The sequence below is a fragment of the Gymnogyps californianus genome, chromosome 29, assembly GCF_018139145.2.
Source record: "Gymnogyps californianus isolate 813 chromosome 29, ASM1813914v2, whole genome shotgun sequence".
Classification (NCBI taxonomy): Eukaryota; Metazoa; Chordata; class Aves; order Accipitriformes; family Cathartidae; genus Gymnogyps; species Gymnogyps californianus.
The window spans coordinates 2,220,074-2,248,061 of record NC_059499.1 but is presented as its reverse complement, the minus strand read 5'-3'; the positions used below and the strand labels follow the sequence as shown (position 1 = coordinate 2,248,061).

At 47.6% G+C, this 27,988-nt stretch overlaps 1 protein-coding gene across 1 annotated transcript; it reads left to right on the top strand.

Moving 5' to 3' along the window:
- The first annotated feature begins 57 nt into the window (after nucleotides 1-57).
- VPS45 (vacuolar protein sorting 45 homolog) lies at nucleotides 58-27,683 on the top strand. The gene is made up of 15 exons (XM_050912391.1): nucleotides 58-150; nucleotides 260-394; nucleotides 851-911; nucleotides 2,143-2,222; nucleotides 2,753-2,821; nucleotides 3,139-3,276; nucleotides 3,684-3,794; nucleotides 5,140-5,274; nucleotides 5,679-5,792; nucleotides 6,498-6,665; nucleotides 10,239-10,397; nucleotides 11,181-11,288; nucleotides 11,610-11,731; nucleotides 17,426-17,557; nucleotides 26,882-27,683. The coding sequence occupies exons 1-15, from the start codon at nucleotides 58-60 to the stop codon at nucleotides 26,967-26,969; spliced, it is 1,713 nt and encodes a 570-aa protein (XP_050768348.1). The 3' UTR covers nucleotides 26,970-27,683.
- Nucleotides 27,684-27,988: the final 305 nt, after the last annotated feature.

Below are 27,988 nucleotides of genomic sequence, written 5' to 3'. Positions count from 1 at the left end.
AGCGGAGCCGGGCCGGGCCGAGGCGAGCCGAGGGGAAAGGAGCGGAGCGGAGCCGAGATGAACGCGGTGCTGGCCGTCAAGCAGTACGTGTCCAAGATGATCGAGGACAGCGGACCGGGCATGAAGGTGCTCCTCATGGACCGGGAGACGGTGAGCGGCGGGACCGGGTCGGGGTGGGGGCCGCTGCTGGGCCGGGCGGCCCGGCGGGGCCGAGGCCCGAGGCCCGGGGTGACGGGCGCTGCCGCCTCCCGCCCCGCAGACCGGCATCGTGAGCATGGTGTACACGCAGTCCGAGATCCTGCAGAAGGAGGTGTACCTCTTCGAGCGCCTGGACTCCGCCAACAGGGAGGCGATGAAGCACCTGAAGGCCATCTGCTTCCTGCGGCCCACCAAGGTAGAGCACCCCGCCAGCGCTGCCCCTCGCCTCGGCGCCCCGGCCTCGGGCATTTCCCTTCCCTTCCCTTCCCTTCCCTTCCCTTCCCTTCCCTTCCCTTCCCTTCCCTTCCCTTCCCTTCCCTTCCCTTCCCTTCCCTTCCTTCCCTTCCCTTCCCTTCCCTTCCCTTCCCTTCCCTTCCCTTCCCTTCCCTTCCCTTCCCTTCCCTTCCCTTCCTTCCCTTCCCTTCCCTTCCCTTCCCTTCCCTTCCCTTCCCTTCCCTTCCCTTCCTTCCCTTCCCTTCCCTTCCCTTCCCTTCCCTTCCCTTCCCTTCCCTTCCCTTCCCTTCCCTTCCCTCGCCTGAGGTGGTGGGACAGTTGTGCGTCCGATGGGGACAGCGAGGGGGCACAGGCCACTCCAGTCCCTTTTTATGGGACATTTCTTAAATCTGCTCTCCCCGGTGCTGTTTTCGTCCAGGAGAACGTGGAGTTCCTCATTCAGGAGCTGCGGAGGCCAAAGTACAGCATCTATTTTATTTGTAAGTATGTCCCGTTCTGCCCGGTGAGTCAGACTTGTCAGTCAGAGACCGATCTGATGTTCAGGAGAAAATACAGATGTGAGACACTTGTGACCGCTCGCACTGACAGGCCTTTGCTAAAATGCTAACAATGTGTGAATTCTAGTTTTTATGCTGTTTAGGTCACCAAATTCTTTTAGCGAAGGGTACATACCTATAAAATAAAATAATTAAACCGAAGCAACTCGTAAGAGATCTTTACAAAGCAACACCATAAATCTGCATTCCTCCGATGTGGCTTATCCCTGAAAATTTCTGGGATTTTAAAGCTTCATGTTGCTTCGTAAACATGAAAGAAGGCTAATGCTGGGGGTGAAGTGCCTTTATTATAAGGAAAACTGAGATGCACTGGATGGAGACTGGCCCAGATCTTGAAGGTAAATAATTTAGGATAGACTTCACGTCCCAGCGTTGGACTAAACCTGCTACACGGCATCTTCTAAGGCCTGGCATATCAGGGAGGTGTTTCTCACATGTCCTGCTCATGCCACAGAATATTCTGTGGTTTCGGAAACTAAGCAGAACAACTACAGCTGGTTTTGTGTTGAAGTCTCGTCCTCCAGCACAGGTATCCCTTGGTGAGATGCTGGGAACTGAGCTGAAGTGGCCTCTAGATGTCATTGCCGCTCTGCAGGAAGGCAGCGCCGAGGAGCCAGGCTCCGGGCTGCGAGAGGGGACACCGGTTTGGAAAGGGTGGCGGTGACCTGCTAGCACAGCAATGCCGAGGAGCTCAGCAGAGACGTGGCCGGTTAATGTTCAGCCATTTAATATTACTTGTCTTTTACGCACATAAATCTGCTGACTACAAGCGGGCTGTACATGGTGGTGTTTAATCAGGCAGAGGTTAGGCCAGGGAGAGGAGGAGAGAGAGCCACTGCTGCCTTTCCAGCACTGCCGCGTCCCACGTTTAAGCCATCGTTGACCGTTACGTGCTGATCCAGTGCTGCAGTCACGTGCTGGATATTAGCACCAGGGACAGAAAGTTCGATAGGGAATTAGCTCAGAGTATCCGTGCGAGGTAACTTCTGGATTATAATGTCTGCATAATAATTGCAGGTGTAAGGTCAAAGGATCGCTGTTGTAATCTGCTCCTGCTCCAGGGGAAAATCTGGTCGTACTGCTCTGTGGTGTTCTTGTGTGTTATGTGTCCCTCGCAGAGCCTGACAGTTCTTTCGCTGTTGTCTTCTTTCAGATTTCAGTAACGTGATCAGTAAGAGTGATGTCAAGTCATTAGCGGAGGCTGATGAACAGGAAGTTGTGGCTGAAGTTCAGGTGAATTTTGAATATTTTAAATAGATCTCCTAATCCAAAAGCACCAGCAAAGCGAATGTACAAGCTAACAAACTCAGCTGTGGCAATGGGCGGACTCTGTAGTTCTTGAACGGTATGCAGAGCACTGTGCAACAGTCTAGGATGGAAGAAAAGATGAACGTGCACGTGGGATTAAAAAGTAAAAGAAAGGAAAACTCCTGTGTCCCCTGTTTCTGCCTGCCCTCCAGTTGTCAGAGCCGCTGCTGGTTCTGCTGTCATCTGTGCTTCACAAGGCTGCTACATGTTTGTGGTGTTGACAAAGAGCTACGTACTCGAAAAATACACACGACAAATTGGCAGTGGAGTTGTCAGCAGAAGCATAGGGATTTGAGAGGTTCGGCATGGAGGAAGGAGAAATGATCAGAGTCAATGAGTCTGTGCATTGCTTAGGGTGTTAGTGTTAATGTGGCTGATGCTGGAACATGTACTCTTGTAGGCTGAATAAGGGTTGGCAAGACACGTTAACTGTATTTGCTTTCACTTGTTGGCAGGAGTTCTATGGCGATTACATTGCAGTGAATCCACACGTTTTTTCTCTCAACCTCTTGGGCTGCTGCCAGGTATGGAAAAAAGCTAATGCTCCTCCAGGGCCTTGTTTGATGGTTAATAGAGAGACCAGTAGCCACAACAAGCTGGGTGCGGTGGTGGGCTGCCCAGCAGGCAGAGTGCTGTTGGGGGTCCGTAAGGGGGGAGCTGGTCCTTACAAGGAACTGGCAAGGGGAGGAACACTGGGGAATCTGGATTGTGGCCTCTGGTGTACCTGCTCCTTCAGTCAAACTGTAGTTTACTGTGAGACTTTAAGACTTAGAAATAAGACTTTATGTGAGAAAGAGTTTGGGGACGGTGCATCCATACTAGATGCAGCCTTTCCTTCCAGGGTCGCAACTGGGATCCGGCTCAGCTGTCCAGGACAACTCAAGGGCTGACTGCTCTGCTTTTGTCTCTGAAGAAATGCCCCATGATTCGGTACCAGCTCTCTTCTGAGTCAGCAAAGAGGCTTGCTGAATGTGTGAAGGTATGGTGAGAACCTACAGCGCTGTTAAATAAGTTTGGCAATGTACTTAAATTTTGTTTGATTTTTTTACATATTGATCCATTTGAGAGCAATACCCTTTTTCAGTGTAAATTCTGTCATTTACTTCGTTGCACGGCTTTGGGCAGGTCACATCCCTCATCTCTGCCTGCTTCCAGCCAAGGAGCAGGTGAAGACCCCCATTTCCTGCGAGTGTCATAAACTGCAGTAGGTTACCTGGTGCCTTTTGAGAGCAGGTATTATTTCTTCATTAGCAGTGTAGACTAAGATAGCAGCACAACTTATTTTTCACCAGCTCTTTGCTTTTTGTTCACCTGTATCCAGACTAAGAGGAAGCATTTTCTGGGTATACGTAAGATCAAGTGGCTTTTTTTTCCTTTTCTCGACAGCAAGTAATCACTAAAGAGTACGAGCTGTTTGACTTTCGGCGCACTGAGGTTCCTCCTTTACTTCTCATTCTGGACCGGTCTGACGATGCCATCACCCCACTTCTGAACCAGGTGAATCATCTCGCGGTTGTGCAAGGGCTGAGATAGGAACGCGAGTTCTGGAAGTGCGCAGAGCCCTGTGGCGGTAGCAGCGAGTCGGAGTTCGCGCCCTGGCAGGGCATGGTTTATTTTGAAAGGTAAAAAGTATTGCCTCCCGCCCCTATTTTTGAAATCCCTCTTTTATCTCGTGGCCTGATTTTTCAGACTGTTGAGCACGGATTGTGCGTGTTGGCCTCAGCGGCAGATGTAGCCAGCACCCTGGAAAACCAGGCCACTTCTGTAAGACACACTTTACATCTGGAGTCCTCATGTCTCGGCAGTGCCCTTTCCAAGGGTTTATTTGTGTGGGCTGTTTGGCAGCAGACATACACAGTTATTGAGCGACCTTGCACTGCTGTATTTCTCCCTGTGTTATTGATGGGTGGTAGTATTTACTATGTAGCTATTGTGATTTTTTTTTTTTCCTTTGCTGTGCTGCAGATTCTGGCATCAAACAGTCGGTGTGTCTCTTTTCATTTCTGTGGGGTACGCTTAGACACAGGTCAGTCTGGTGATCAGGCAACGGCTGGAGCTGCGGCCGGGCTACCTCAGCAGCAGCCAGCGCTTCTGTAACGCTGGCGGCGTAGGAGCTAGTGGTGATACTTGTATTATTGGAGTGATCTGACGGTCAGAAACCCAGCTCACACGTGGTTTGTAGAGTTAAGGACTGCACTCAGCACAGGGCACCAAAAGCATTATCTGCTATGCGGAGATTTTCTATTCAGAAGGGAGATTCAAGTGAATGTAAATGGAGTGCCGGGCATGTCGGTGCCCTGATCAGCTTTCAGTTTTCGCTCTAGATTAATATTAGTCTTCCCAGGATAAATGTAGTAACTCACTGATGTGCAGAAACACACACTCCTACTGCTGCGTAAGAAGCAAAGGAGCACGTAGGAAATTGTACAGTTTGTAACTGTGGAACCTCTGCAGCCAAAAATACATCTCCCTGCCCAGGCAGAGGAGGGGCAGATAATGGTGGCAAACAGAACTGTTTGAACAGGAATGTTAATCCCCACTGCTCTTCTTTTAGAGAGTCGTGTCTTTTGAACGTACCTACAGTAAGCACCCTGGAACGGGGTGGTTTTCCTTTGTGTTTGCTCCATGGGATGCCCGTCTGATTATAACAGAAGTAGCATTTATTTCTTACTGTAACATTCTGGCAAAAGTTTGAGAAACGCACAGGTTGAATCCGCTGTGTGTTACTAGAGGAATATAAACTGGCTTGCTTTGAGTTCAGCCTGAAATCCATTAATTTTCCAATGCTGTTGTTATCTTACTGAGGTCATCATTTGCCTTTCTCTTTCACCATCCTTGTTAGTGGACGTACCAGGCTATGGTTCACGAATTGCTGGGGATTAACAACAACCGCATCGACCTCTCTCGGGTACCGGGAATAAGCAAGGATCTCCGAGAGGTGGTCCTGTCTGCTGAGAACGACGAGTTCTACGCCAACGTAGGTATCTCAGTGGGGATCTTCATCAGTAGCTGAATTTAGGGATCAGGTTCCATTCTTTGTTTTGCCATGTGAAAGGAACTTTCCAATGACTTTGAGCATCAGGGTGGTGATGTACTGTATAGCTTATGCAAGTGGTGAAAATCAATGTGTAGTGCAAGTAGCATCTGACATGAAAATCAATGTGTAGTGCAAGTAGCATCTGACATGAAATAACGTGTCCCGTTTATAGTTTTAAATAAAACCCGGACCAATTGCAGAGCTGCTTGCTCAAGCTTGGGTCTCAGGGAGACGACGTGCAATGGCACTTCAGTGTTCTGGGCACGGAGTGCCACCTTGTTCCAGTTGCATCAAGACTCGTGTTGGAACGGCTTTCTCTCAGATCCCTGTCTTGTTCCGTGCAGAACATGTACCTGAACTTTGCAGAGATTGGCAGTAACATCAAGAATCTTATGGAGGATTTCCAGAGGAGGAAACCTAAGGAGCAGCAGAAGCTGGAATCCATAGCAGATATGAAGGTACAGACAATCTACACGTAACTGACTGGACTTTTTAAATCCCATCCATTGCAGGATAGTGCAGATCGCTCCTGTCTGTACGCTGACAGTCCACGCTACCAGTACCAACAGTTCACATCTCTGTGGCGTGCTAGTTTTGTGGAGCGGGAACCTCCTTTTTGCACTGTGTTCATTACAGTGGTTCTTCACTGAAGGCCAGACGCTTCGATAGGCCATTCTGCACCACTGCAGTGTGGTCTACAGGCCTGCTTGTTCTGACTGCTCCCTAAGCTGCTGCTTAAAGCTTGCTGGGATCCCCAAGCCCTACAATTGAATCGGTAAACTCTGGTTTCAGTACTGAGCTTCCTCCAGTATGGCTGTGTGGACTTTATATCGGAGCTGGGTCACTTGGCAACAGCTCAGAGCACAGGCTATTAATTCAGTCACTGCTCAAGATTTAAAGAATCCTGGTGATGCCTTTGGAGATACTTTCTGTATCCTTTTATTTTAAGAGTAAATAGAAAGTACATCCCTTCCAGAAATCTCCTGGTAATTGGAGAAAGCCTGTGGGCTCCTGGGATTGAGGTGCCCGATCATCCATACACCCGCACTGGTCTTGCTTATATTGATGCAAATTAGTTTGTACAATTTATTGCTGGGTTGCGCACATCCGCTGTCTCTTGCTTTTCTTTTGAAGAACCGGTTGCTTTGGTTTCCCCGTTGCAGGCGTTTGTGGAGAATTACCCGCAGTTCAAGAAGATGTCAGGGACGGTATCAAAGCATGTGACGGTGGTGGGAGAGCTCTCTCGACTGGTTGGTGAGCGGAACCTGCTGGAGGTGTCTGAAGTGGAGCAGGAGCTGGCCTGCCAGAATGACCATTCCAGTGCTCTCCAGGTACCTTGGGCTCAAAACCCGACCTTGATCCTTTGTCTGAATCTAGATGGTTTGATCCTGTAACTCCCCTGTTGATGGGAGTTTGGTACTGAAAGTCAGTGGGAGTTCTGCATGCAGATATCCTGCAGGGTTGGGACATTAGATGTTAGAATTACTCTTCTCCTCCCCGTTCGGTTCAGATGGGGATGAATCATAGTTAATAACCGGCTTGAGAAGCATCTTTGCAAATTCTGTCTTTACATTTCACAATACAACATTCCTTCATTATATGCAGTCAGTTGGCTTCTGGCAGGCTGCCTGTGCAGGCACCAGTAAAAAAAAGCTTGGACTCCCGTGCAGAAGCTTGTTGTATTTGTGGGGGAGGAGAAGAAATGGAATCCATGAAACTGTCTAAATCAGGCTATTCATTGAGGTGCTGGCTTTTACCTTTTTTTTTTTTTAATAAAAAACAGTGGAAAGCCTCTTAGATAAAAGATTTCTTTGGCAAAGAGGACTGAAAAAGCCTAACAGAGACTTCTGTTATAGCTGAGTATAGACTGAAGTTTTGACCCCATGCTGGCTTGTTGGATTCCATGACCTGACCTAGTATCTGACAGTATGTCAATAGTGATGAATTGTGGCTGCTGACTATTTCGAGAAAATAGCAGTATTGTTGAGCGTGACTGTATTATAGCAGAGTTCAACCAGCGACTCAGTATTAAAAAATGATTCCTTAATTTTCTATAGCTAAGGTAGAACTTACATCATCTAATGGACTCCTTTACACAATACTGGAGAAGCAATTTGACTAGAAAATAGATAAGCATCTTCAACAGATTTGAAATACATGTCTTCTTTGCCTCTGTTATTCTGTGCTCCAAGTGGGTGGCTAGGGGATAATATTAGACTCTTCAAGTACTGTAATCTATTACCAGATCCTGAGCTGATGTGAATCAGTATAGGCCTGTTGAAGTCATCGCAGCTATATAGATTGGCGAGCATATAGATATGATTCGATAGCTTATATTTGGTAGAATTTAGATGACTAAGTATTGAAGTGGGAACGTAGCCATAAAATGCATTTGCTGAAAACAGACTTGAGGTTCTCTTGCTGTATCATTGTTTCGAGATCAAGCTTTGCAGTTTAAAAGTCAAATATTTGCATTCTAATCCGTCAGCCCACCGTGTCTGTGCTGTGATCTGTTATTTCTGATACTAACACAGCACAGAGCATTAGTGTTGAAACGCGGGTGCTTGCCATTGGAGACCATTTTGGCAAATGTTGGTCTACTTTTTATTAAGTTATCTCAGATTCGTTGAAGAAAGGGATGATGTGAACTTCTGGTGATGATGCCGTTGCGTTACCGGCTCTACGGTTAAAAGAGTATGTGGCAGTGCTGGGAAGTGGACAGAGACGCAGGCCGGTCAGCCCCCACCGAATGCCACAGTGTCATGGCAGGGTGGTTCCGGGAGTTCACCTTGGTGCTCATTCAGGTCTTAGGCTGCACTAACTAGGTATTTCTGCAGTTTTTAAAGCAGAAAAGCTGCCTGCAGTTTGCTTACAGCCACATGCCTGAAGGGCTCTATTGTATTTCTAACAACTGAGACTGACTGGAAACCATGTAGCAGCTAGGAAATAAATGCAAAACTATGGAACTGGTATCTTTCTACATGAGAGATCAGTGTCTCTTTAGCTGCACTGCCCCAGGCTGCTCCCTGTTGCAGTCTCCTAATGGCAGTGAAGGGCCAAGGCCACAGAAACAATGAAGAATAAGCCAGTGCACGAAATAAAGGCAGAATTGTTCTCCCACTGATGTAACTTCAGCAATTGTTAATTTCTCAGTGGCCTAGGGCCCCTGCGTACAGTACATTTTGGTTATTCTTCCCCTGGTCTCTTATTAATCCTGACATAGGACATGAGCCTTGAGAGATGAATGGGACGTTTTGAATCCCATCTCCTTAGATGGACAATAGGTTTTCTGTTTTACACGCTTCCCGCTTATATAGGCATTGCCACTGCGCTGCCAGCGCAGGACCAAAAATCTTGCAAGCAAACATCTCCGTGGGACTCTGTCCCTACCCTCGCAGGTGAATTCCTGACCTTACCAAGGTTAATGGTAAACTCCTGTTGATCCTCCTCAAAGCCAGGATTTTATCCTCTATTTTTGTAACTAGTCAGCATCAGTCAAACAAATTACAGCAAATATAGCTGAATCAGCGTGGTAAATAACAAGTTTCACAACGTTGTTTCACAGCTATTCACTGAATGTTTCCATGTTGCCTACCTGTATTGGGTGGGTGAGAGAATCTTGCAAAGATATGCTGGGATTTTTGGAGTGTTTGAAGGTCATGTAAGCTTACAGAGCGGAAAAAATCCTAACTGGTTCTCTCCCTCTCTTGGAACTGCCATTTCTGCAACTGTAAAACTGGCAGCTCCTCTGCTCCCATGCATTTGAGCTAATACAGGCTGATTGTTTTGCTTTAATGTTCAGCACGGGGAGAATTTCAGACTTCGCTGTGTCCTAAAGCATCTGTCCAGCCCTAACCAGATGTCTGCAAACACATCTGGTAGTTGATGCCTGTTCTTTGAGATCCATCTCAAAGCTCGGAGTTAAGAAGCTTATTACTCCCACTGCTCACCTAAGCTACCAGCTTGGCTCTGGTGTTTGTTCTGTTAACTCCATTATCGCAGCTCTGTGACTCGACACAATGACTGAGAGGTTGCAGAGAGGAAATAAGTGCTTTTAGTTGTAATGAGAAGGAGTAGCACTTATATGGCCAATTGTCAACTTACAGAAGCAATTATATCCTGCCTGCAGTCCCGGGAGGGTAAATGGCATGCACCGGGGGTTCTGGAACTTTTCTGGAAAGGGTCTGTACTTTAACAGGCAGCCTCTTTGGGGCATGCACCCTTTGTATTTACCATGGTATCATGTTCTCTTCAGCAGAAAAAGTAATGATCTGCATATTAGAAGTAATAACTGTAGATTTCTGTATTTACCTCCAGTGCTGTAATCTTCCTTTTCCTTTTCATGCTTTAATTCCTTTCCTCCTTTGCTTCCAAATGCTTGATACTTGCTCCTCCACTGCTCACATCCAAAGGTTATCTGATGCTTCTGCCCCGCACCTTCCAAAAGAAAACAGAACCTGTGTAATTGTCCTAGCTCTTTTTTTCTCGACAGTCAATATTACGATGGAACCCGTGGGCCAGTTTTGGCTCTACTCAAGTTGGAAAGGGAAGGGCAAGGGTTAAAGGTTTCTGTGGGTGCCTGCTGCCGCCCCCCTTCAGGGGAGGCATACGATAAGCTGAGCTCACCCCGCAGCATGTTATGCAGAGTTAGGAATGGACAACAGAATTGGGTTGTGAATTCCCAGCTTCATGAAAAGACCCAAAAGCAACTTGCACTCCATTGTACTCCAGTAAATCTAACCGCAGAGCACATAAGAAGCTGGGCTCTGTTGCTTATGACACAATTTAATTCTCTTGCATTCCTCCTGCATGCAATTTTGTTGCTAGGCAGTGGGCTTGATATTAGACTGATTTAGTGTCCTTTGAAGGCCTCGCCACTAATACTGCTCTCTATCTTGCTGCAGAACGTGCGGCGCCTCCTGCAGAACCCCAAGGTGACGGAGTTTGACGCTGCCCGGCTGGTGATGCTTTATGCCCTGCACTACGAGCGGCACAGCAGCAATAGCCTGCCAGGGCTGATGACAGATCTCAAGAACAGGGGTGTGTCGGAGAAATACCGAAAGGTAATTGCACCATTTCTCCTTCAGCTGGATGAACGAGTGGGACAGGAGGGCGCAGAGGTGGAAAATCATTGTTAATCGGCGTAAAGCTTGCCTGCTTTCGTTTAGCACAGTCCTTCTTTGTTGAATTGCGCCACACCTTGCGAAAAGAACCCTGAGCTTGGCTGGGGCCTGCAGGTGTTACTTTAAAAGGCATAACTAATCACTTAATTTCCATTTCCAAAATCAGTGATATTATGAAGGATTGAATAAAGCAGAGATGGCAGGCGTGCCAGGAGCCTGCTAGGACGGGTGTGTGGCATGTAAACGGGGCCTGGAACATGCTTCCTTTCTCCTTCCCCTCTTCCTCCCCACCTCTTTCCCCCAGCTCCTGCTGAATAGGCGGTAGTTGCAGCAAAGGACTTCTGGAGTCTGCAAAAGGAGCTTGGCTGGGAGGGAGAGGGTGGCAGTGCTTGGCAAGTGTAGTGAGCAGCTGGAGAGGAGGTGGAGAAGCAGGATGATGTCACGTTGTATGGAAGATCTGCTATCACTGCAGCAGACTATGGAAATGAAAGCCTCTCTCCTTATGCAGGCAGAGTCACGGCAGACGGACTTGCTTGGTGGATATGGGGAATACTTCTTCTCTTCCCCCTTGCCTCTCTCTGTGCTGCATTATCTGCTTGGGATCAATCTCCCTGACTCCTTGGTATTCGTTCCAGTACCTCCATTGAGCCTAACTGGACAAAAACTGCCGGGAAGCTGGTTTCCCAGGTTAATAGGATTCTGGTTTTGCCTCTTTCTGTACAGCTAGTGTCTGCCGTTGTGGAGTATGGAGGGAAACGGGTCCGGGGCAGTGACCTGTTCAGTCCCAAGGATGCTGTAGCCATCACCAAACAGTTCCTCAAAGGACTGAAGGTACGGATCTGCCACAGATGAAATAATGACAGTTTCAGTCAAAATTACAGTTCACAGAGCAGGACTCGCATGCAGTGCAATGCCACGTGTCATGGATTTCAGAGATTTAATAGTAAGTGCACTGGGCTTTTAGGGCATAATTCTCATTGAAGACAATGGGAGTTAGTTGCTGAAAAGCCTCTCTAAATCTGAACTTCAGCGGTTAACACTTGATGTATCCATCAGGTGGTGATGCTCCTTTTATGTGCCTTTGCTGATCTTCTCTCTTCGCTTGCTGCCTTGCTGTATTAATTCGTAACAAGAGCTTCTCTTGCACTGTAGGGTGTTGAGAATGTGTATACGCAACACCAGCCTCTCCTTCACGAAACACTAGATCAGCTCATCAAAGGAAAACTCAAGGACAGCCAGTACCCCTACCTGGGTCCCAACACTCTCCGTGACAGGTATGTGGGGCCTTTTAGGGCAGAGCTCGGAGCTCAAATACCTCTGCTCCTCCCAGTGCTGCCGCTTGCATTGTTGTTTGCCTGGAGATGAACAAAACTTAGGCTTGGCAGAGAAATCTCTTGATTGGGTAGGTCTTTCTTGTATTCTCAAGTAGGAGAGGGCTATTAAGACTGAAATACGGTTGTCTTTTCTTGCTGGCCAAGATGTGACATTCCCATTGTAAGGGCTCAGGTAAAGGTGAAGCCATTGCACCAAGCTGCCAGGATGTTCACATGATGGATTTCAACATGCCCCCTAACTTCACGCCATGCCATCTGGCGTTTATTTGTAGAGTACCAAAAATAGTCCGACTGCAAGCTCTCCCTTCTGAGCCAGTTACTATTCCCGATGAGAATGGGATCTTGCTGGATATGGCTAATAACTGTAATTAATTGAAAAGAACTCTGGCTGACTGGTTCTAGCTGACTTTGCTGGAGCTAAGCTAATCTGTTGTCAGTGAAGTCATTAAAGGTAAATATGGGCCTCAGAGTGAGGGCACTGAATCTCTAGAGAGAAGACAAGTCCTCCTCTAACGGCATTCTGTACAAATCACTCCTTTCTTTGGTACCGCAGTTTCCTTTCTGTAAATTAAGTTAAGCTTCTGCAGCGTGCTGGTCGGGTATTTCTTATTCCTTCTAGTGGTAGTCTCCTTTGAGGAGAAGAGCCTGCTGTTGCTTTGCTTCCTTTGGGTGATCCATGATGAGGTCATCACAGCGATTCCCTGAATCTTCTCCAATGTCTGTTAAATGCCCCAGGGTTCTGTGGAAGGTGTTTTACTTGCAGCATTAGAACAACCGTCATTCCCGGACTGTGGCCGGGTCCAACAGTGCTGCTGCTGCATCAGATGTCTGCAAAATGATCAAAAGCGTAAGGCACGTGGTTGTTAGGGTTGTTTCCCGATGGGAATGGTAGATCTTGTTGAGTTTAAGACATAAGAGCTGTAGGAATGAGGGTTTGTAACTGACACAAAATAGGCACCTACATACTTTTGTGTCTGATCTTTATTTGCTGCATAAAATGGGGGCCACAGCACTGTGTTACCTCTAAAGTATGAATATTCGATAGCATGAAAACGGGGGCTCATCTAAAAACGGGTTTTAGTTATCAGGTTTGGAAGAAAAAGGCCCACTTGATGGTGTTGCCTTAGTGCCAAACCAACCGAGCGAGGAATTTAAATTTAATAATTTCGCAAAACTTGGTATAATAAATCACAGCCCAAGGCAAACTGGGCTACACTGTCTTCTTGCTTTCTGCTTTCAGAGGATGGTGTTACAGTGATTGGCAGGAGTTCAGCAGAAGGTCAGGGCGAAAGGCTTTATATTTTTTGATCAAAGGGATGCAGTTGCTTGAACAGCGAAGAATTTGAAAGGATTCTTTTTAACTATTTCTTTCTGTATTAAACATTACGCTGTTGCAAGGGAGGAAAAGCTCCTGGTCCAAATTCAGCTGTGGAAATTGGCAGCAGTGAAGGAAAGGGAATCTTTGCAAAGCACTGAGCAGGGTTCCTAGGAGAGAGCAATAAGCAATTCTGCTTTCTTTTGCTTCTCCTCTATTTCCTGCTGTGTTAAGTATCGCCCCTTTCTCGTATGCCATCAACCTGCAGTCCCTTCCACCTTGCTGCTGGAAAGTGCTAGCTAGAAAAGTTCCTAAAGCCTCTCTCGGTCACAGCAGTCTGCGGGAGCCCCAGCTGTGTTACACGCCGTACGAAATGCCTGCGGAGGTTTGTGACCCCATCGGCGTGCTCTGCTCGCCAGGCTCTGCCAAAGCCTCCCCTTCGGGTGGAGCTTTTGCTTTGTTTATGCTTTGACCTGGGATTTTCTCTTATAGGGCATTTTTCCCGACCAGACCAACTGGGCCTGACGGTGCTTACCTAGAGATGGCTAGAGTCCACTTCTTACAACAATTTGTAATCAGACCACAAGACAGCTCTGTCACTGCTGCACTTCTTAAAACCAAACATGGGTCCTCTACGCTGTGCGTGAGCCAGGCAGCAGCCTGTGAAACAGCAGTAGGAGAAGGCAGGCTGCTCCCTGGGGATCCAGATGGGACTCGGCCCATTCCATGTCTCTCTCAAATTACCACAATTACTTACCTGCTTATTGAAAAATCTTGGAAAGTTACCTTCTCTGAAAGCCCATCAAAGTTCAGACTTAAATGTGGAACATGAGAACTCACCGATATCATCTAGTTTAGAGTATTCTATGACGGCATGATCTTTCTCCCACTGATTTGTTGAGGGGAAAGTTCCTCTTGACTGCTTGAGGAGAGGAAGAATTTGGAACCATTTAGAAATGTCTATAGCCGACACACATCTAAAGGGATGGGTGAGGTATCTCCTTAGGCAGTGAATATAAAATCTCCTTTTTTGGAAGCATCAGCTTGCAGCATGTGATGTGGAACCATTTGGCTGTATGCTTTTTCATCTGAGCTCACACATACTGCCCTAAAGATTAGGGAAAGTAGTGCTATTCCTAAATCATATATATTATCTTGTGTTTAGTATGGTTTGCCTTTTGTGGATTTTTTTTAAGGCAAAACTCTGACTGTGTCCTTGATTGTTCAAGGAAGTTGCTTTTTCCTCCTGTCTGAAGTGTTTGAGCATTTAGCTGTTAAATTGATAGTTAACCCGAGGAGATACATAGCCACATCCACAAACTGGGGCTGAGGAGCGCAACAGCTGGAGCGAGTGTTGCTGTAGACTGCTTTCCCACTAATCCTATAACAGTCTTGGAGCTTCTTCCTATTCCGAAATTGCTTATTATTTGCCCTTGATATAAGCAGTAATTCCCTGGGCACTTCATGAGAACACCAGGATCCCTTTGTCCTTTCCGTGGCAGTCTGCCTCTGTGTGACAGCTCACTTCTGGTCTCAGAGAAGCCTGCAGGGTAAATGCCGGAAGCTTTGAGCAAGGCACCCGAGTGGGAGAGGGGCTATCGTTCTGCCCCCACTGCCCCGTGCCAGGCTTAATCCTTAGCCCTAGGGTTAGGGTTAGGCTGGTGTCATGGTGACAGTGAAAGGTGATGGCAAATTTAAAGGCTGGTACATGTTACGATATTCCAGAGGAGCATATGAGAGCTAGCCACACGACTTCGGCATCTAAATCCCTTGGGCCTTTGATAGTTCCAACCAAAAATGTAGAAACGATGGTACCAGGAGACTGATCCGTGGATTTCAGTCTGCACAAGACCTCTTGGTGAGAAATTGCCTGGTTTGTTTCTTTGGTGCTCTGGTGCTCCCGTGCTCCAGTTAGTAACGGTACCTTAACCCTAAAGGTCCTAGCTGGCTTACTGGACTGTGGGGAGGTGCAGCTTTCTCAACCTAAAAGACATTCGCCCTAAGAAGCGAAGTGTGGCTTGGCCTACTTGGCGCATCTTTTACATGCATCACGATAAAAGTGGCCTTGTGGAGATTTTAGGTATACTTTTTCTGCAACTGGCACTGGCTTATCAGATTATTTCATTGCTGTGCCTCCCCTCCCTTTGATTTCTCTCCCCAAAAGACTTGGGCACATTTGCATCTAGTTTCCAAAGCCGTATGCCTGACCGTAGCTAAAAAGACAAGGTACAGCACTCTTCTGTCCTCTGGGGCTGGCTCAGTGACTTGTGTTGTCACTAGGGTGCAGAAACCTCCGTCTGCCTCGGTGAGATGTTTGAACCTGCACAGCCTGAATGCGCGGTTGCTATATATAACCTGCTTATCTTAAGGCTGCAGTGCAGAAGATTCCACAGGCTGTTCCCGTGCAGGGGACACAGCGTAGCTCTGCGGGGAGGGATGAGCACACCGAATCCTGGGGCTCTGGGAGGGAGGTGAAGACAGCACAGACTGCGTGGCTGAAATCCTGAGGGCAGCACTGCCGGCACCACTGCTCCTGGCTGGAAGGGGTGAATTATGCGCAGGGTAAAACTCGCCGCTCTGTCCAGAGAGCGCAGGCGTAAGGCATCTAACGTAGCATGTTCCACTATTGCTGACTTCTTACAAAGGATTCCGCTTTGAGCTTTTTTCTTTCCAAGGAAGCTGTGCAGTAAACTGCAACTGGAAGTCTTGGCCATTATTAGAATTATTGTAGTCGCAAGGATAACAAATTGTATAGTACCTGTGGAGGAACTGTACTGAATGCAACAACTTTTTTGTTGTTGAATTAGCAACGCTGTGTGTCACCAGAGGTGTGCCTGAAATGATGGGGTTCCCACGTTCCAGGCATCGAGGCTGCAGTATTCCCTCTCCACCTCGCAAAGGGAGACTACCGGCACCTTCTAAAGCATCTCTGAAATCTCCTTTTGTCTGTCCAAATCATCTTATGCAGACCTAACCCAAACTTTCTGAAAAGACTTATGATTTGGAAGGTTATTGGTAACAAAGATCACTTTGGGAAGGGGTGTGCGCTAATCTTTTCCATTAATTTTTCTTACCTTTCTGCATCCTCTCCAGGGGCAGGGAGGCAGTTGTGCGGATCTGATGGCTAACACACTTGTTCCGAGCCAGTGTCCCATTCTGATGGCAGAAGCAGTTTTGCTCTTGGTAGTACTGTCTGTTCAGTGATGCCAAGAAAGAAGTCCCAGATGTTCGTCCTTCCGATGCGCGTGTTGCTCCCCTGGACACTAACAGGTGTCGAGGGCTTTGCAGGTTGGCTTCTCAGCAGGGAGTAACCAGAGACACAGCGTCTCCGTGCATTCCGGGGTCATCCCTGTCTCATGCTCCATTTGCTTTGTCACTGATCCAGAGCTTGCACAGACAGAGCAGATGAATGCCTGCTGCTTCCACCACTGCAGCAAGCAGCTGTATTCTAGCAGAAGTACCTGCTTGGAAAGCAGAGATGAGTTTTGAGACTGCAACAGAAAGTTAATTGTGTCGAGACTTGACTGCTCTGACTCAAGCGGATGACTGACAGGATGTGATCCACACCTTTTCGCAGTAGATTCTGCAGAAATCATTCTCTCGGCTTGTAGATGGTAGCAGAGCTGATTTATGGGTTGCAAGCACATTCTGCTATCCCTGAGAGTGGAAAACGTAAGCGATTGGGGAGGGTGGTGCAAGGAAGGTGCAGCCTTCCTTTGAAAGCAGAATGTGCAGGGCATATGGCTGGTTCTGTACTTTGTCGGATGAAGGCACTTCCCTCCTTCCCCCCTTTCCCCTCACGCTACTTCTCTGTAACAGCCTGTATTTCTAGGCTGGCTAGGGAATGTAACCTCAGAGGTAAACTCACACACAAATCCCAGTAGTTCTGTGATCAGCCAGCAAAACTGCAGCTGATCCGTGCCCTTCAAACCAAGCCCGAGAGGTCTGAAGCACCACTGTTGTCCTCGTTTGACTCCTGAATTGATCTTAATTTAACAGCCGCAGCAGTGCCTCGATCATGCATTAAACATTGGCGTATGTGTCATGGTGGAGCTCCACAGGGATGCAGCGTGTGGGTGTTGCTGAGGAGGCTTTTAAGGACCGTTAGCACGTTGTGTAAATGTTTAGGAGAGACAGTATTTTAAAAGCGATTTAATGGGCTACACATTGTTGTCAGTCTTGAGCCCAGCGCATCACAGAAATGAGACATGGTCTGGGGAGAGAAATCATCGGGATCGTTGCCTCAGCAACGTGAGTGGTACAGGATTTATCCTTGTGTTTTGTCTGATCCCGTCTCAACATTTGCATCTTTATTGCAGGCCCCAAGACATTATTGTGTTCATCATTGGAGGGGCAACTTATGAAGAGGCGCTGACTGTCTATAACCTTAACCGCACCAACCCGGGGGTCCGCATCGTCCTAGGTGGGACCACAATCCACAACACAAAAAGGTAATAACCGTATTCTTTGCTGTGGATTCTGTGTATGTGAAACTGCTGACATGAGCATGAATTTGTGACGCCTGAGGGATCTTCATCACGCAGTAAAACACAGAAATGTGTGTAAATGGTCCAAGCCCAGCTCTGCTCATTATGGCTGAGGGACTTATTACCAAGCTGAAGGTTTAATGTGCATTTTACTGAATTCAAGGACAGGGAAGTAGATCTGTATAGTTTTTCCTGCTTATAATTCACCACACACTCTAATATGAATGAGAAGCCAGTGCGGCACACAGGAATTCAAAACTGACTGTGGTCTCATTGCTCCTGTTGAAATCTGGAGCAACTGCATTTGATAGCAGTGAAGTTAATGTACCTATGATTAGAACTGAGTGCCATGATTACACTGCTAGCAGGCTCTCTGCCGCCCACAAGCCTGCAGAGTATTGGCTGTGTCTTTTGCTTCTCTCCCTGGAGAACGGAGCTTTCCTTATTGGTTTGCTGTACGCTCCGAGTTGCCTTTCCTGGGAGGCCAGACATTGGTAAGGGCTTAATCCCTCCAGGAACTGAGCAATGCCGGGGAGCACTGACCACGCTGAGCTTCATTGATTTCCTAGGTCACTGTCTCTGGGGTGTTCCAGCAGCTGACTGTCGGAGCTGGAAGGGCTCGTGTCGGGCAATGCTGATGGTATTTCATGTCCCCTGCGCTGAGCTGAGTGAGCCATTCCTAAGGGTCTCAGTCGGGATTTACAGAGAGTCAGGCGGCTTGTACAGAAACCTGCAACTGCTTTGCTGTAGCTGGCCAAAAATTCCTGTCGATATGGAATGCCTGGTTTATTTCCTGTGAAATGTCTGGTTTATAAATACAAATAATGGTTCCTGAACCCAAATTATTCATCTGAGTATTTCAGCGCAGGTGAAAATTTAGACCACATTGGGGATTGTTTCCTATCAGCACGGCTTGTTGCTAGCCAAGCAAAGGAGCATGAATTCTTTCCTTACGTGCCTTGCTCCTTTCCACCACGCCGTTCTGTCCCCGTTCGTAATGACGCTCCGATCGGTTATCGGAAGGAGGGTAACGGCAGGAATGTGACAGGTGACCCACATCTCTCCCATGTGTTGCAGCCGGAAGCGTGGTGAAATCTAAGTCCTGGGAGAGAACCTGGTGTTGTCCAGCAGCTGCTCTGAGCTTAAAGGGAGCAGCCTGCTCTGAGCTGGGGTGGAAGGAGAGCTTCAACGTTACCATGTAGAAACACAAACAAAATGCAGTCCTGCAACTGGAAGCAAAAGTTATGCTTCTCAACATTTGGGATGAAATTTTCGGAGCTGACTAACAGCTTTGGGTGCCTCAGCAGTCTCCTGGAGTTCAGGAAACACACGCTATTAACACCACAGGCGTTGTGTGTCAGAAATACAGCTGTCAAGCACTTCATTGATCTCAGTTACTGACAGGTGGACTCAAGTGTAGCGAGCAGGCTACAAAATGGCTTGGTTTTCAGACCATATACGTGTGCTGCTGCTGCATCAGAGTCCAGTGTGGTATTTATAAAATCCCTGCACTTTTGCCCTTCCTTTTCATGCCTGTAAGGGATCTTCAGGCTCCAAAGCTGCCTGCACAGAAGCAGTAACAATTCTCTCGCAAGGAAATCCAGTGGCTCCTGTCCTCACTTGCTCAGAAAAAATGCCCAAACCCTCCAAATTCACAGTGCCCACTCTGAAATTTGGCCCTTACTTTAGCTTAATGTCAGATGATTGGAAAGCTCCTGAACCGATGCTAGCCCAGAAGTAAATTGCTTTTACGAACTGGGTTACAAAGGCAAGTCTGTATTAGCCCACATATCGACCAATTCCTGCCCAAATTACCCAGCTTGCTCAACCTTCTGCTTTACAAAGTAGCCTTTGAACTAAATCCTGTTTTAGCCAGGCCTAGAAATAGTAAGAAAAAGAGATCAGCGGACATGCTAGCTGCTCTTTGACTGATAAAAAGAAAGAAGTTAAGTAAGTAAATTGTCATCTTGCAAGGACGCAAATAAAACTGGTTCGTATTCAGCCTGGCATCCACTGTAACCTCTTAGTCTACCAGTGCATTTTGAGGCTGACTTTGACATCTACCACCATGCCTGCATCAAACTTTTACCAGCATCTGTGCTGCGAACCTGAATGGTACTGTCATCGCTCCACACTAAACACAAAAAACAGAGTAAGCGATATGGAGATCTCTGGGATGGTATAGTTTTTCACACCATATTGGAGGTTGAGACCTGCCCCGAAAGTGTATCGGTGTAGCAGATTCAGCAAAAACTGTCACTTGGGGGGGGAACAGAGAAAACTCACCAGCAGCGTGTTGAGTAGGAGAAGGGAAGCAGTAGCGTGGCGAGCAGGAGGGGTGTGAGAAGATGGTTTGAGCTTTAGGTTGCCGTCCCAGCTCTGCTGTTGACCTATTAGGTGACGTTGGGCAACTTTGTCCTTTGTCTATATGCACCAGAAGGTCTCTGAGCGGGGACTGTCTCTCACTTCTGCTTCATGAAGTTCAAGGTTTGCAGCTACATTGTTGGGCTCCACTTCTTAGATTTGTGCTGTAATGAGTAACATTAGCTAGTTAGGGCTTCTACCGCGACTACGTTTTGGCGCAGTCTCTGAATTATTTACAGAAAAACTAGGATACTGTATCAAAATTTGCATTTCAAAGAATGAAGTGAAAAAAAAAAAAAAGAAAAAAAAGGCTGTTGCTTTTTAAGGGCTGACTACTACAAGGTCCTGTCTGGGAACTCTGGGATGAGGACTGCCAAGGGTCCCATTCTAAAAATAGCCCTGCCCCAAACAATTTGCTTTTCCCTAGTGGCTTGAATAAGATTTCCTTAATGATGAGAGGCCACGTTAATAATAATAAAAACTTAGAACTTTTGAGTCAGTAGTCTCGAGCCCTCTTTGAGCAAGGACTGGCCTGCTTAGCTCCTGCGCACAGAGGAGGAGCAGCCTGTGCCGTGGAGCGAACCGACTCGCTCGGGACACCTGAGAAATGAAGAATTTTCCTGTCCACTGCGTGTTAACTGCAATTCTAGCAAAGCGCATGAGGATCACGGATATTTCAGCAAATACACCGAGGTGTCTAATGTGAGGAAACCTATATTTTATTGTGTCCTAACTCCTCCAGTAATCCACTGGCCTTCCTTTAATGAACTGTTGCTTATTTCTGCTGGATTAGGGTTGATATGTCACAATAAACAAGGAGATTTTTATATTAATGCGCTGAGCAGCCCATGTAAGCACACTAATCCTGTGCTTTCATTGTTCTTACCAGTCCAACTTAAATTGTGATCAACATCTGTGTTTATAGGGTGGGGGATGGCTTAAAGGATATCCATTCTGCTTTTTTACAAAGCAGGAGACAAACAAGCCTTTGGAGCTGGTTAAGTTGTTAGAGCTGTATATTTGTGGGAAGCTTATCTGTTTGAGAGACCATCTGTATTGTCCAGTGAATATACTGTAAGTAGATGCTTTGAAGTGTGGGAGTGAAAAATACTCTGTGTAGGGATGAAAAATGCAACATTCTGTGTTTGCAAAGAGGGTCCCAAAGTGGGCATAGTACGTGCCTGTTTCAAGTTTCCTTACGCTGCACAGTCATGTCAGGAGAATCTGTCCCTGTTGACCTTTATGGATTTATATCCATATAGACGCAAAATAGGGGCAGGCATCTAATAACAATGCTCATGTTCTGAAGTGAGGCATGTAGTCTAAGGGGTTCTTTATAAATAAATCGGGCTACAGAAGCTAACAGGCTCTGCTGTTGGAGTTTATTCCCCTGTTTGAAAAAATCCCAGTGGCTTTACAAGGTATGAGAAAATTTTTGTTTCTTGTCTTCCTTCCTCCGCCTCTAACAGATAAATCCATGTAGCACACCGATTCCTTGGCCTCTTCCCTGACATTACCCGTGGGCAGGTCAGTCAGTGATAGGGTTGGGAGTGTGGCTTGGGTCTTCTGTTCCCGGCTGCAGCCAAGAGTTGTGAGAAAAAAATGCATTAAAGCAGCGGGGGCACTGAAAAGTCAAGTGATGAAAGCCAGAGAAATGCAGAAATCCAAAGATCAGAAAATCTCTTTGGGTGTGCACGCTCAGTTTTGCTGCAGATGAGGCCTTAAATCTGTCCCATCTCAGTTTACTTAATTTTTTTTTTCCCTCCGTTCCCGTTAACAGGCAACCCTCGCGCTGTTAAGTCTAGGAGGGTGTACAGATATGCATTTGGTAAGGCTTTGAGATCCTTTGAGAAACGCCAGCAGGGTGGAAAAAAATCTGTTGTTGTCAAGGAATTTTCAGTGTTTTTCTAATCAAACCAGATTGGCTGCCTCTGTTGCTTTTGAAATTTTGGCAGCCCTACTAAAAATACTTCTATTATGACTTGATTGTCAAAAAGGTAAAAAAGCCTTCCCGGACGTGTTTTCCTGCATGACGAGCCTAGGCAACAGCTCGCTGCAGAGCTGTGCCCAGCGTATGAGAATTGAAATGCCACATCTGCCCCCTTAATGCAGTTCTTCTACAGCGGGCTCATGCTGAGGACTCCGTCTGCAGCTACGCCATCGCATCTGGCCATGGGTCGAGCCGCTTGATAAATGAAGACCTGAGCGTAGAGCTCCTGTCTGGTTTTTTTTCCCTGCAACATAATAAGCTGTAATGGAAGGACTGGAAGGCTGGGGATTATTAATCATAGGTTGTTTAAAAAATACATAGGTAATATGTATTTAAATTATATTTATGGTGAAAGTGAGAGTTCTTTCTTGACTTGGTGCCATTCCTTAACACTGACCATAGCAACTTCTATAATTACCTGCAGGAACCAGATCCATTTGGGCAAAACTGTGCTGGAGTTAAATCTGTGGGCTCTCCACTCTTTAAGTTAACATTTGCGGGGGGTCATGGGCTCACACCAAAACGCAGAGTGCAAAGGGATCTTAGGCATTAGGGCAGGGAGAGAAAAGCCAAGAACATAATTACTGGACTTTGAACTGAAGCAGTCAAGAGAGCCTAATGGGGCTGGCAGCGCCTGCTAACTGCTCCCCTTCTCTGGGCTGAAAGCTGGAAAGAAGTGGCTCTGGCCTCCCCCGCTTCCTAAAGAAAATTCAAAGTGAGGGAGCTGATTCCTTGCTGTTGGCAAACAGTTTTACCAGCAGTCCCACGGGCAACCAGCTCCATTCTTATCCTGCACAGGCAAATGGATTTCAAAGAAATTCTGCTGGGTTTGGAGGAGAAAGGGTTAAAAAACTGATCAATAATCGGCTAAAAATGGAAGACCAAGACCAGGAGGAACATCTGGCGCGTGGGGCTGACTCATCCAGAGCACAGGTTAAGCACAAACCTGCTGTGACTAATCCAAGGGGATATCTAGCCTGACCCACTTACCCAGTTACAGTAATAGCCCGGTTGTGCCAAACGCGGCTGTGGTGTGCTTCGCCGGCACAGCCCGGTCACCAGATACCTGTGCCTCTGGGAGGAGTGTTTGGACCAGCTGCGGTTCCTCCTTACTAGGGAGGGAGGGAGGGTTTGGAGTAGAGCAGAAAGATCAGTTCAGATTCTTGTGGTTTGATACTCGCACCCTGATCAGAGGCTTTCCCCGCTCTGACCACTGCGCTAGATGCTCCCTCTGTTTCTCGCAGGATCCTCAAGGTCCTGGGAAATAACAACAGCCGCAGCACGGTGCATTTTTAGTGTGCTCCGGCTCACCCCTCCGCTGCAGGTGGGAATGTGGCTCTTACATCAGCTGCGCTCCAGATGGGGAGCCCTTCTGTGCAGGAGTTGCTCAGAGGTGGTCGTGCTGCCCACTTTCAAGCCCTTCCTGAAGTACAAAGTGACAGTGTCTCACTGCATCTCCCTCTCCACACACAAACTTTCTCTCCAGACAGCAAATAAACAGGAGTCCCCTTTAAAAATAAAAGCAAGTCATTCTCTGTTAAGAACTCAGTCTGCCTGACTCTAATGCCTAAAAATAAAACTGGAGGAGGGACAGCTCTCTAGCTGTAATCACAGAGCTGAATGACCACAGCACAAGCAATGTTCCTGTACACCTCTTATAAATCAGGCTGCTGCCCTCCCAGAATGCATATTTCTAAATGGTGCGGTGTTGAGATCTGGAAATTGGTGCAGGCATTTGCATGAGATTTTATTTTTTTATTATTTCTTTAAAACCCTCAAGATTCACAACCTGGGCAGGTAGACCTCTTTTAGACCTGTTTTAGGGGAATCACATTTTTGTAGGACTTGTGGTATATCCTGATTTTTACTTCTTTATCTTATTTTTTTTTTAAAGCATTAATGTTCAGATAACTCGATCAGCATATTGAAGGAATGAGTCAACCTAGAAACTGGTAGCACTGTATCACATTGCCAGAGTAACTATCTTCCTGGTAACATAGCCTCATCAGATCTTATGTGGGAGCGTTGCTGTGGTTTTGCAAAGTATTCAGCTGCCTCCCAAACTGCAGAGACCGGCAGGTGTAAGTCACTGCGATGAAGTAATGCCAGCGGGCCAGAGCTTCATTTTGTGGGCAGTCGTCACAGCTCCTTTGGCTTCAGAGACTTCTCATACAGATGTATAGGGATGTCACGCGAAGGTTCACTCACACGTGTCTGGCCCTGGTGTTTGTATGATAGCGGCGCTCGGAGAGCCGGCTGCGCAGGAGCTGTAGCAGCACACAGGAGAAGACGGTCTGGTCGGTGTGTACTCCAGACAAGGCCAGTCACGTGAAAGATGGAAGTGGGGAGCAGCAGCGAAGGGCAGGAGTGAGCTGTTGGCTTGCTGGTGAAACTGGGACTAGCTCCAAGCTTCGGTCCTAGTCTAGCGCTCACCTCTGTAGGCTGTGCTCCCGTTTGGCTTTTGCAGGCAGGAGTACCCTACAAAAGCATATAAAAGCTTATAATCAAACAAAAACAATGCAAAAAGCTTTAAAGCATTATTCTTTCAAAGTTGTTTCTTTTTTTCCTCTGGAAAGGATTGAATTAGTCTCAAACCTTAACCCACTTTTAGACCTATTTAAACAACTGTGTTTCCAAGGTTTAGCCTTCCTTGCTCTGGCATGCTTTGCTGGATTAAGCTCCGCTGTGCTTTGTGAAGCAGGGCTGAGGCTGCCGGAGTGCAGGCGTGATGCAGCTGACCTTGGTGCAGCTCCAACAAATACCCGTCTGTGTGTATACGTACTTCTCAGCTTGCTGCGCATACCCGTCCACCCAGATGAGAAATGAATCTGTGCTCATGACAGGTGTAAGCCTGGCAACTGAAACGCCATGGCATGTTTCGGGGATAAAATTGGCCTTTGAGGCCTGCCTGGTGACAGAATGGGTGGAATTCATTTTGCAGACTCATCAAGGTAGAAATCATCTCTCTTGCCACTTAACCCAGCACCATGCAACCCCAGTCCTGCATGGAGCAGAAATTCTTTGCTGACAAACAGAGTTGCTGCTACAGTGATCGCGACTTCAGCCGTGTCCATACAAGGCTTTTAAGACGCACCGCAAGCATTCCAGAACGGGACTTTCCAAACTATCAAATGCTTAGCCTAACTCCGCTCCTAAAGACGTAACGGGGCTTAAGTGGAAACAGATTTGGGCTAGGACTGAATGGTCTTGCAAATTCCGATTTCAGGATCTCAGGATCTGAACCGGAGCAAGACACAGAGCCCAGCCCTCCTGACTCCCAGACATTTTCGTTAACTGCTGCATGCTTGCTCCCTGCTTCGACCTATTTTTCTTTTTTTCCCTCTGCAGTTGGCCAACGCCAGCCCCGGCAGCTGATCTCCACCTGACAATTTTTTTCTTGAGAAGCACCTCACCTATTCAAATGTGTCTCTGAATGCGTTGCCTTTTGGTTTTTGTGTGGGACCATTGCTCTGGCGTGCGGTTGAGCCGTTCACTTGACTTTATAGGGCAGACTTGTGCATAAGTCTCAAATTGACCAGTTCCTTGGAGTCTAGCCCCCAAACTCCCTTAAGTTTCCTTGGAAAATCATACAGAGGAGAGACTGGGATGAAGCTGAGTGTGTGCTTAAGCATTTTACTGGGTTAAAACTTTCTTGAGATCCAACTCAACGAATGGTTAGTGCCCAGAGGTTTCCATGTGGCTCATTATTTAGATCTGAACGTGGTCTAAAGAGGCTGGAAATTGGAGGGAGGGTCTTGCTGGGGATGTGAGCCCTGGGACGAGGCTGAGGAGCTGGGGAGTGAGGCACAAGCAGTGACCCAGGCTGCTCAAGGGGCTGCTTTCCAGAAAGCCCTGGCTGTGAAATGTCAAGGATGCCTCAGCAGGAGGTTTCCACCCTGCCTCTTCCTGCCTTATCATCCACACAGGAAGACTGAGAGGGAGCAGAAAAACAAGCCTGAATGCTGGCCTTCCTGGCTTTGTTACTGAAAGGCGAGTGGGGCTGCCAGCGCGGCCCAGATGCTGAGCTGAGCCCACGAGGAGCTGCTGCCCTCGTTCTGGAAGCCTTACCATTCACGGCACGGGGAGAGACAAGAGACCTCCCGGACGGGGTGGAGCATTTAAGGATGAATGGCTGTGTTAAGTGAAGATGTTGACCTGGTGATCCGTGCTGGGTGCTCCAGATTTTGGTGCTCCAGATTTTGGTCCCCCAGGGCAGGTCATCGCAGTCCCATAGCTTTGCACTTTGCTCTCCCTCACTGAATTCATCCTGGCTGGTGGGAGGATCTGTCACTGGAAAATCGGAGCATTCTCCAAGGCTGCCATTCACTTACTTCCTCTTGGATTAGTGTCTCCTAACTGTAGCTGTCTGAGGTAGTGCCCCCCATTTCCCCTTGCAAGCAGCTGGAGGAGCAGGTCAGTCAGAGGATGATCCGTCCACCCTGCCGCTGTCCCTCGACTGCACAGGGAAACGGTTAGCCCCGATGCCAGCTCTCAGGATGCTGCTTTTACATGGGAGGAGATGAGTCCTGATCTGAGTGTCTCTGTCATGTGCCCCTTCAGGGACCATCAGTCCCCGACACTTCCTCACTGCTGCCTCCCTGGGGAGGGAGCTGCTGGGTTTGACACGAGCCTGCTGAGGGGAAGGAGCATCGCCGCTGGGACCAGGATCCCTGTTCTGGGTGGGTGTTTTGGTTGGATCACATGCTGTGAGGCAGGTCCTCTCCTCTTTGCCACCGTCACCACATACGAAGGAGTGACTCTGTCCCCCAGTCCCGGTGACACCAAGGGAGAAAACAGATGTTTTCATAGCTCTGAGGTTGTAGAGCACTTGTTGGTTTTGTTCAAAGGCTTGAGGCCAGGCCATGTGGTTACTTTCTGTCTGCATGAGTGAAAAGTTGGCCCTTGTCTCTGCTAACCTTAACTTTGCTTGGCAGCTTCCTCGAGGAAGTTACAGCTTCAGGGTTCCGCGGCCGAAGTACCGAGAGCTCTCAAGTTACGCCAAGGTCAAGCAGCAGACGGTGAATCTTGGAGAAACCCTGTCTCGCCCATCCGGAGCTTCCACGAACTGACCGTACAGCTTTAGAGCAGAACTGGACGTTCCCCCGCGGCGCTGCTGCTGTAGCTTCTCCCATCCATGCCAGGAACCTTAATGGGCACGAGAAGCATCTCGGCAGTGAATGCTGGAGTTGGCGTCTGCCCTGATGAACCAGGACATGCCCCAAACTGCAGCACCCTCATTGTCTTCTCACAAACACAGCTCTGAACGGGAGACGGCTGCGTAATTGGAATTGTAACCTGCAGGAGAGCCTGGGAAAAATGTTGCTACAGAAGCACTGAGTCTCTGCAGCTCTGCCGGTCTGTGGGAAAGCTGTGCTCTTAGTTGATTTGTCAAAACACACAGTTTGAGTCCCCTAATGAACATCTGATGATCCTGGCCCAGACTTTTTTGTGCATCTCTGGAAGGTGAAGCTGATGGGCACTAGTAGCCCTCTGCTCTGCTCAGTTGTCTGTATATTTTGAGTCCTATTAAATAACCCATTTTGACTGAACCTCTTGTCTACTAATTGATTCCCAATATCCCTTTTGTAACACCACTGAGGTATAATTACATTCTTAATCTTCTTTATTAACTTCTGTTTACCTTAAGAAACAAACACAACTCCATGCCCCTGTTTTTGCTCCCATGTTGTGAACTGGAAAAGTGTTGTGATTTCTTTTTAACAATAAAAATAATCCTAGCAGTAATAAAACATGTTGGATTTGAAAAGAAACAAGAGACTTGTAATTGCGGAGCAGACCTGGGAGCAGAGGAGGGTGGTTGGCATCCTCCTAGGCATGGGAGCTGGACCAGAAAGTGCTCGCTCTGCTTCCCGTACCCTGGCTCTGGGGAAAGTGGAGACGAGCAGGGCGAGAGCTGTAATCCCAGCCCCTGCCTCCTGCGAGGGTGCAGGCATCCAGGAGAGAAACGCAGGCTCTCCGCACCTTCAAGAGGATTTTTTTTCGAGTTTCCTTTTAGGTACAGAAACTGTGAAAAGCAGCAC

What these genes read in the sequence shown, in the direction of transcription:
- VPS45 (XM_050912391.1), top strand. Translation starts at nt 58, where the DNA reads ATGAACGCGGTGCTGGCCGTCAAGCAGTACGTGTCCAAGATGATCGAG. An exon ending in GCTTCCTGCGGCCCACCAAG is followed by an intron (nt 395 to 850) that starts GTAGAGCACCCC and finishes GTTTTCGTCCAG; the next exon opens with GAGAACGTGGAGTTCCTCAT. An exon ending in AATCCATAGCAGATATGAAG is followed by an intron (nt 5,793 to 6,497) that starts GTACAGACAATC and finishes TCCCCGTTGCAG; the next exon opens with GCGTTTGTGGAGAATTACCC.